Raw genomic sequence first — 10366 nt, 5'->3', positions numbered from 1 at the left:
GGAACTATAACTCTCATATGAAGTGACACGTTAAAAACCATTCAATAATCCAATACTTTAACCCTATGTTCTGTTTTGGGGGTAACCCTTGCCAATTTTCCATGGCAATGAAAACCAGCCCCAAATATTTACCATTAATACTGTTGACCCATAAACCACTTAACTAATATCTGAGCCGCCATTCACTCATCGATAAAAATGATGTAGGAATAAAAACATTATCTCTAAGTCAAATCCTTAGTCCAACTTTACAAATCACCATATTGAAAATGCAATGGTTAGATTATCCCTAAAATATGCTATATGCAGCTGCAAATACCCAGTGACTAAAGGTCCTAATTTCAACACAAGGGACTATTTTGGGTGTAGATAAACAATTCACAAAGATGCAGGAAGGGAATTTCCACAGTGCCCTTTTGCATTCTCCATTAACACCTAATTCCACATAACTGATATCTGGGTTGTGAATGACAGACCATCTAAGCAATGTGTATGCAAGCTTTTGACTATGTTTCAGAGTCAAATGGAAATTCTCAGATTACCTGTTTTGAATTTTCTACTCCTCTTTCCCAATAGCACAAATAATGAAGAATTGCTTAATACATTAGCCATAATAATGTTTTCTAATCCACCTCTGAAATGTAAAAGTCAAAAGTGTCATTGGTATTTCCTTGGTATTTAAAGTTCATTCTTGAATGGTTGATTCCAGTACATTACTAAAGACAAAGATGTTTAAAATACACGAGAGGTCTTTTGATGATAGAAAAAAAGCATAAGGTATCAGAAACACGCTTCTATCTAATGGTGAAGTCTCAATCTTATATAGCAGGAGGAGTATGGAATAGCGTGGATAAACAAATGTAAAGTTCATTGAGTTTGTTATTCCAAATTCCAATTATACACAAACACTGTACTGAAATTAGCTGATGAGATTAATTGATTTGAGTTTCATGTTTTTCTGTTCATTTGGCTTTTTACATATGAGATACTTATCTTGAATGATCAAAAGTTGACTGTACATCTACTACATGGGTCATTTTTGAGACTTTCTACCCTTTTGAATTTCATTAACCTATTTCACTTACTAAAGGATATCAAGATTAAGTAAATGGACATAATCTCACTTTTTCCTCAATAAAAGATCATCTTTTCTAATGGTCAAAAACCTTAAAAAAAATCCAATGTTATGATGTTACTTGACTCAAAATGAATACATTAGCAAATCAGTAGCATAGAGATCGAAATGTATGGGGTTATATAAATAAATAAAATTTGCAAGTCACTTTCAATTACCTATTATTAAGAGAGTGAGATGAAAATCTGTCCCAATTATTAGGGCACTGTAAAAGTTACTGTCTACCAGAAAATAAAGCCATCTTTTATGTTATATACATTATTATCTATCTCCTTCAGTCTTCCACAAATTAGCCAGGAGAACACTGGTTCTTCTGGCCCCACCACCTCCATGCAGGCAGGTAGTGTGGCCAGGTATAATGAACATTTGAGAGGCCAAGAAATAAAACCCTTCATAAATGCAACACAGGGCAATGCTGGGAATTAAGGGCGTCACAAAATTTATCACCAGGGTAAATCTTTTAGGTCCTGGCAATTAAATTTCACTCAATTTTTAAAGCAAAGCCAGACCAAAAAAATTCTAGACAAAATGATCCTGAATTAGAAAAACACAGAGCTTGTTTAAAATGCCCATGCGCGTTTTATTAATAAAAACTAACAGTGCCAAGTTAAACAAGTCAAACAATTAAAGTCTCTTTAAATTCCATAAAATATTACAGAAAAGTTTATTTGTGTTTCAATAAAAAGACTATCGTCTTTGAACAGGCAGCTGACAGCATTTGTGCAGTTAATTTTGCTTTGTGAATAAATTTAAAAAGAGACTACATTGCCTGCCTGAAATGCCTTTTTTTAATAAAAAAATGAACTATTAAAAATGATTGACAAATTTTGAGTTAAAAAACTGTTAAAACATTTTCTATATTTAATTTCAACTTTATAATAGATTACAGGAAGATGCTTACGAAACAAATACAAACATTTGTTTCTGTACATGTCTTTAAATGATAGACTTATAAGTATGTAAACAACTATATAATAAAAAGTTTCCAAAGTCTGCCTGTAAGAAATCAGGCAAATTTTACATAAGCAATAAATCATTCCAAACCTTCAAGATATTTTATATAGCTGCACCAGCATGGCAGTAAACTTTTGCCAAACAAAAACTTTTTTTTAAACCTTTTTAATCCATACATACCAACATATAGAGGAAAATTATATAAACTTGATGGAATTACAACAGTAAATATAATTTAAGGGAAATAAATTCATAACATTCATGGAGTTTAATGTTTAAAAAAACTTTTTTTTGTTTGGTTCTTTGGACATTGCATGATTTAGCAAAATAAAAATCTTGCTATCCACCAACTAGTGGCACCACTCGAAACACTCTTCAAATAAATGGCCATTCAGTGAACCATCTTCCACAAAAGGATAGCCTTTTATTTTCATTGATGTGGATGAAGTACAATTTCTTCAACAAATTCAGCGAGAATTGTTATGGGGCAAAATGGACATTCCTTCAAGTAAAAAATATTAGAAAACAAAACACAAAATCCTACCGAGTAAATAAAGGATCTGCATTAGCACACTGGTATCAAAACACACATTCACGCCACATTTTAAAAATCCTACGAAAAACAATCCTTGCTTGCTTATCAGAGCCGCACTCTCTAAATTCAATAGCTTACCAATATTTCCTTAGGGGTAGGATCAAAAATAAAAATAAAAATCCACATTTTTAAAAAAAGTTCTCTTCCCTAGAACAATTTATTCCTGAAGCTGAATTTGAAGGGAGGGACATGTCTACACGCCAAGAAATCAGTCTTCGTCGTCATTTTCATTAAAGTCCTCGTCATCGTCGTCATCTTCCCCAACATAAGATACTGGAGTTTCGACTCTGGAGCCACTGTATTGAGAGCCGTTGGAACTCGTTGCCAACATTCCATCTGTACCATTGGTAAAATCACTGCAGGGTGAAAAATAACAGCGTCATTGCAGTTCCCAAGATGAGCTTTTTTTTAAAAACCCACTTACATGGCAGAAGGGCAGCATGCAGTGCAGTCATAGCATCAAGGTTTTAAGGTCTGGACATAGAAATGTAAACAAATAGATCTACTGCCACTGACACAGAATCTTTGCCCCTCCAGGAACTTTCACTTACAGTGGCATATTTGTTATCACAGTATTCCCGTGAAGATGGTGACAGGTTAAGAAACAGCCTCTCCAAAGATCCGTGACTTACTCAAGGCTACAGAGTAATCACGACGGCAAAGGCATCTAAACGACACCTTCCCGCAAGGGGCACAAATGATGGGCCAATTTGTATGATGGGTTTAAAAACAAAAACAATATTTGCTGCGAATCAACATATCAGACAATTGGATTAAGTATTACGTGACTTGTTCAGGGTCGCAAGTGGCTGAGGCTGTTTTCCTGACTCCAATTCTAGCACTCTTAACTACTGAACCTCTTCTCATAATGTATGCAATGACTGGGCTAAAACAGGAGATGCTACCAGGTTTACTTGAGAGCTACACACCTTCCTGTCAGTAAGACCTACCCCAATGGGACTGTTTCTGGAACATTTCTGGGATTCAATCTACTTGGTTCAGGTTGAAACCAGAAAGATGTCCCAGAGCAAGAAGATCCATGGGCCCAAAATGGCTAAGAACTCGTGAGTCGTCATGCCCAAAGCAGCTAACCAGAGATGCTGGGATGTCTTTGGTACCCTCCAGACATTCTGGCAAGTTACCCAAAGATATCTGTGAACTAAATATCACTGTTGATCAGTATTCAAAACAACCTAGAAACTTTAACAAGCACAGGCATTCAGGAGGCCCCAAAATACAAGTACATGGCACTTTGCGCATACTGCAGAAGATGCAAAATCCTTAGTAAATTTTAGTTAGTAGTGATGACAATCATTTGCAGCAAAGTCAAGCATCAAAGCAAGCTTTTTGGACTTCCAGCGGGTTTCTTTTACCGTAAGATCACTGTCCTAAACATGACACAAGAAAGAACAGCTATAGATCTGTCAAAGCGACTTATTTTCATCACTAATGCTTGCTTGATACGGTGATGAATCAGTGTCATGCGGTAGGTAACTTTTCTAATGGTACAAATGGCAATATAGTAACATCTTGTCATTCTGTCAGATTCTTGTCCATGTCCTTCTACAAATCCCCTATAGAGGATTTCCCTGATACAATGGAGAGCTTTAATATTTTATGGATACCACTGCAGGTGTTAGGCCATCCACCTCTCATGCCTATAGTCTAGTCAATCTCAGATAATTTGCTTGACGATGGCTTTGAAACCACTTCTTGTGTACAAGTTAAAGTTGGCAATGAGAAAGTATATTGGGGTGTAAAATTATCATGTCTTTCTCCCATGTCCTTTGTCAACTAAGATTTTGATTTACCAGTGATCATAGTGGTCCATGACTGACAGCCATATCCATTAGGAGAATAGTGTTAAAAAAAAAAAACAAAACCAAAACGATTTTGTGGGTCATGGAGATGTTTGGAAACGTTGCATAATTGTCCCAAATAAATCCTGCCTGTCTGTTTTTATTCAATTCTTCACCTACATCATATATAGTCTCCATTTAAGACAGATGTACTCAAACAACTCAGTGGGCTTCCATCCAACTGCATGTCATAAGTTGGGTAATAGGTTTTCTTTGTCCATTTTTTTCTTCCCCTCTGTGGATGCTAAAATGTTTTAATTGTCTATGGATCTTTTTACTGGGGAAGGCCTCAGTAAGATGCTGGAAGCAGTATACTCACACTATCTGTGAACAAGAGCTAGAGGACCCAACCCCTCTTTCTCTCCAGCTTTATGCAGGACATCTTCCATGACATGCTATCCTTGATCCTACAACATGTAACATTCACACAGCACTTTTTAAGGTTTGGCAAAGCACTTTACACACATCTCGGTCCTATTTGACTCTCACAACAACCCAGTGAGTTAGGTGTCATTTTCAATTTCATTTTAAGGATGATGAAACTGAGGCTGAGAAGTCAAGTGGCTTGCCCATGGTCAGAGAAGTAGCAAGTAGATCACACAGGATTTGAATCTAGTCCCATCATTCCGTACAAAACAGATCAAGGAATTTTATCATCTTGTATGCATAAAGGATAGCTTGTTTTAGTTTTGCAGGCTACATTTCAATTAACCAAATCAAATCATTTTTTATAATCAAAAAATACAAAGACATGTTATTTATACTTTTCAGGCAATTGTGTGACTCCAGTGATACAGAAATTATGTGACTAGTGGTGTAGATGCTGAAGAAAACTGTAAAAGCCTGCAGGTTTTCTTCATAAGGGATCCTCAAAGATACCTTCAGTTTATGTACAGATCATGGATACGAAAAAAAAAATAGGTATATTGGCTAGTAGTTGATGACATTTTCTTAGCTGCTTTTTTTCCTAATGATGCTGTCTGGGTGCTTTTTTCATTTTTTTCTCCTCTCCTTGAGACAGTTTTAAAGTCGATGCCCGAATCTATTCAAAAGTGTGTCACTGCCAAAAACAGGTTTCTTCTGTGTGTTCTTGCTCTGGTCAAGCTGCTCTTTCTAACTTCATGTGTCTTGATGGTTCCAATGACCAAGATGAGAAGAGATCATTATATCAAGGATGGCAAATCCACTCCATTCTGTATCACGATGCTTTATAGTTTAAGCTCTATTAGGTTAGATTTGCTTAGTTGGTTTTCAAACAAAATTCCAGTTGCTTGTTTTGAGATGTGGTGCCTTCCACTATCTTCAGTAATCCTCCCCCCAAATTTTTGTAAATGGTCTTATATTCAAAATGAGTGTTATCTATGGCTGCCGTGTTTGTCTGCTTAGTTAGAAAATCAAATACATTTACAGACTGTGGTGGTTTTCAAGACTGTTTTGGTCTTCCCATCGCGGCAACTGTTTTAAGCAATTAAGCATCTCAAAGAAATGGTGATAATTAGATGCCGTTCATTTTTCCTCCACTTCTCAGAGTCCACATATCTACGTATGTTGGGTTTTTAAAGACTTTCTTTGAACAAAGTAAATTTCATGTAAATGTTAAGATTGTACCAGAATCCTTGATATTTATAACAAGAGATACCTCTGTTTGATGATCCTCCAATTATCAAGGAAGCCATAAAACAAGTGTATAAGTGTAAGGATATTCACCACTGTCATGAAGCATGTGTGCTGCACAGAATCCAAACCGAAGACAGATTTTTCCCTATAGAGAAGTCCACCTGATATTCCTGTAAGTGGATGTTTTTGTGTTGGATATATTAATCACTGAAATATCCTCAATGAGATCCACCACCACTCAAAATAGTTCAGCCTAATAATCCACGGAAGAAAATCAAGGTGACTGAAGAATGACCACTGTAGAGACTGTGATATTCAGATAAAGAGGTAGTCCATTAAGCTGATCCATCAGTAATACTCTTTATCATGGAGCTATCCACCGATGGACAATGAGCCAGGACCCAGAATCAAATGGGAAAAGAGAGCAAGTTAGACTGCATTTGTGAAACTGCACAATGCCTCAGGGGTGCCAAGCTCTCTTCAAATCTTTGTCTCTTAAACATAAATATTTTTTGAGTAATGCTAGATGGCTATGAATCATCCCCAAAGCACTAGATACAGATGAATGAAACGAATGGAAAAGCACTCGAGCCATTCCCATGTGCAAATCCCTAGGAATACAGATGGAAAAGCAGTAGTCCTTGCCCTCAAGAAGCTGGTATTTCAATAGGAAGCAACGACACACAGATTCTAGGGCGTTTTAGTTGCAAGTCAGGGGGGCAGGTTCAGAGGTGCTTAGGGTGCAGAGGGTGGGACATCTTCTTTAATGTCATTTCCAAGATTAAATTAACATTTCTTATGGTGAGCCGATGGACAGCGTCATGGACTTTGGTGGTAACCGCTTCTGTGCTAGGCCTTCAGGGGCTTTGGCTGCCGACAAGGTGATGGCAACGACCCCTGCAGAAGCAGTTACTGGTCCCCATCTCCACAAGAGCTGATTCCCTGTATGATGGCTGAGGTGGATGGGTCAGATGTAGGGCCTACGGTCTGGGAGGTGTGTGAGGTGGGGGTGGGGAGGGCCACTGCCATTCTTAGGACTCAAGCTGTCCCCACATGGGATGGCGTGAAGGGAGATAGTGGCAAAAATCTGACACGCCTAGCACATGCTGCCTCTCGTCTTTTTCCTTTGTGATATTTTTTAGAACTTCTTGTTGTTCCAAGTATTGTTGTTGGTGGTACTGAAAAGATGAGCCATTGCCTTGGGGCCATTAGAAGAACTCCACAATTATTTAGAGACAATCTATTTTCCTCCCCTCATCCTAATCACGGGTTAAATCGTCCATCTCTATGGTCTATCACGGATATACATATTGACAGACAAATTTTATAGGGAGTCCATCCAAATGCGTGTTGTAACTTGGACAATGGACAATCTGCACCCACAGGTTTTTCCTGTGTGGATGGTCAACCCAAACGCTTCTGAATAATTACACCATTTTTCCAGGAGGGAATGTTCTAGAGCTTGATGCAATCAGCACAGTGCCATCCACCAGAAGGAACTTGTAGAAGACACCATCCACAGGGAATCCCAGTTCAGCTCGTACTTCGTGCTGGATCTCATCTACCACAGTGGCACACATGTCTGGGGAGGATATAGTTTCCCATTTTATGTTTCAACCGATGTTATCACCAGGGGGTCACTGAATAGACTTATTTTTTTTTTAATTTTTTAAGGAATCTGGAATGATCTTAAATGGATGGGTGGTAGATGTCGTGTTGAAAAAAGGCCCATGTAATGGTGCTTTGTTATAACAAAATCAAATCAAAAGGAATTTACTGAGTGCCTACTATGTGCCAGGCACTAAAATGCTTTGTGCGGGTGGAGGGTGGGGAGAAAAGAAGTGAAGGTGTAATCAGTAATAAACACAATGGTATCTTACACTCTGCATTTCTGAGACAATTATAAGATGGTAAGTGCGGCCCACTATTGAATATAACTATGAATGTGCACTTGTTCCCTATTAAAACCTCCATCAAGATGCCCCTGAGTCACATATTTATATAAATGAGAGTTAGCATATAGCTCAGTAGTTTTTGACAATCTGGTCTCCTTATTGTGGCAATAAATTTACATTAGTTACATGCCTATGTAAAATTATTATGCTCCGTATTTATTCATTTGTTTCTGATGTCACTTTAGCCATTTCTGACTGACAGAATTCAGCTGTTTCAATTTAATAGCATATCCTTTTCTCACTATCATTCCTTCTTGGTTTTCACTCATTCCGACTTTAGCTGCACCAAGTCAGTAGTCTGACTCTTCATGATAATTTCAACATTGATAACAAGTCTTCTTTTCTGCTAAAATATTGATTTGATTTTTTTGTGTGATGTTACTTGGTGCTCACCAAATCTAACATCAACCAATTATTTTCTCAAATAAAGTGTTTATGATATAAAGGTATGAGGCTTCAGTTAATTAGGAGGGTCTTACTGAGTTCTTTAAAGAAATCTCTCTATTTCTTCACTCTTAGCAAATCTTAGGGATATATGTCAATACTTCTGCAGTGATCTTTTTTTGTAAATACTTATTAATACTGTAACACGTGATATTCCACACAAGGTAATGTTTCTTACTGCCTTTGGATGTGTGAGCAAACCCATTTCTCCAACTGTTTTTTGTACATGGGTGAGCCATCTTTCCATTTAGGGTGGAATTTCCTTCTTCCTTCTGTTTTCATTTACAGTGAGAATGTCTTCCACAAAGTCCTTGTCAGATGCTTTGTCATGGTATGCAGATAACCCCGATTTCCTGAAGGCTGTATGAGCAAAGCATAAGGCTTGGCAGGTTCTATCTTGCTCAAATTTTTCAAGGATGGCCCCAGCAATAGATGGAGTCTGTTTCCCAAGGACCAGCCTAGCTGAGCAGAGAGTGGCAGGTACATCACCAATAGGCTGACCACTTGGTGGTGATGGAGTTTTTGGTCATGGTAACTCATAAAATGCTATATAAATGTGAATGATTACTATCGCAACAAGCAAAGTTTTAAATTCAATTAAGAGTCCAATATGATAAGAGTACCACTTGAGGGAAATTTGTTAGGAAAAGAAAGTAATGTAAGTAAAGGAAAAACTTACAGGTAAGTTAGACAATATAATAACTTAAGAGGCAGAAATCTAATTTGTTATGTGGCACAGCTAGACAAACTACTCATGTTTAACCAGTATGTCAATTATGCACTTATAAGTACTCAGCCATGTTGAAAACAAAAAGTAAAACACAGTTTTTAAAAAGATATGCTCTTTTGTATTAATTCTATAAACTGGTTTCACCTGGCAGAAAACCTTGTGCCACTTGAAGTTGAACCTGATGATGATGTGACATATACACTGCTGATTGATCCCTGAGCCATTTCTGAAAAACAGAAAGAAAATAAGTCACTTAATTTAAAAATGAACAAGAAATGTGAAAAGGGAAAGGAAATTGAGGTTATGCACAAAAAAAGAAAAAAGGCAAAGAGGCGGAAGCTTAATGACACCTTTCGTACATGTAAGCAAATACACGAATGATGGTGATCAATTGTTCCTAATATCCATGAAAAACAGAACAGAAGGAAACAAGTTTAAAATAACTGCAGCATGGGGATATAAATAAGCCTGGAAGTCAGAAAGAGAAGAAGCCTGAAAGTTATTTGACTTTATGGAAATAGATTTTGCTTTCTCTAGGATGGTTTGGTCGACTTCTACCCAACTGTAAAGCAATAAACTAATCTCTTCTAGCTTGTTCGTAGTCTTCTTCATTTTTTCTCTCTCTTTTTTTTTTGCCAATTGATGTTTTTTATAAAATGTTTTATTGACGGCTTGCCTTCAAATAGCAGTCATTTCCCATTCTTCCCTCTAGACTAGAACCTCCCCAAGTGACAAAGCAAAACAATGGAAAAAAACATTCCATAAGGAGACTGTCTGACACTGTTACATCCTGACAGGACCTGACCCTTTTGAGACAAGGCAAGAAGTCTATTTCATTATCTCTTCTTTGGGACCCTTCACTGATTTGAATTCAGATTCTTTCAGGTAATCTGTTCATTTACATTGCCCTAGTCACTGTGTATATTCCTCTTGGATCTCTTATTTTGTCCTGTATAAGTTTGTACAAACCTCCCCACATTCCTTTGAATTCCTCTTATTAATTTATGCATAAAAATATTTCATGATATTAATTTGCCATAGTATTTTCAGCCGCTCCCAACTGAGGAGTACTCGCTG

The 10366-nt window shown here is 37.2% G+C and overlaps 1 protein-coding gene across 4 annotated transcripts in view; it reads right to left on the bottom strand.

The window, feature by feature from the left end:
* Nucleotides 1-2238: 2238 nt before the first annotated feature.
* TFDP1 (transcription factor Dp-1) overlaps nt 2239-10366 on the bottom strand; it is a 132173-nt gene continuing 124045 nt past the window's right edge. For all 4 annotated transcript variants that reach the window (XM_036757617.1, XM_036757615.1, XM_036757618.1 and 1 more), the window contains exons 11-12: nt 9434-9515; nt 2239-3040 (exon numbers count right to left, since the gene is read on the bottom strand). In XM_036757617.1, the coding sequence (XP_036613512.1) occupies nt 2893-3040; nt 9434-9515 (230 nt within the window). In that variant the 3' untranslated portion in view covers nt 2239-2892. The remainder of the gene's footprint in view (nt 3041-9433; nt 9516-10366) is intronic.

This window comes from Trichosurus vulpecula, chromosome 4, assembly GCF_011100635.1.
Source record: "Trichosurus vulpecula isolate mTriVul1 chromosome 4, mTriVul1.pri, whole genome shotgun sequence".
Classification (NCBI taxonomy): Eukaryota; Metazoa; Chordata; class Mammalia; order Diprotodontia; family Phalangeridae; genus Trichosurus; species Trichosurus vulpecula.
Note: the sequence above shows the minus strand (reverse complement) of the source record. Positions and strands in the feature narration are given on the sequence as shown.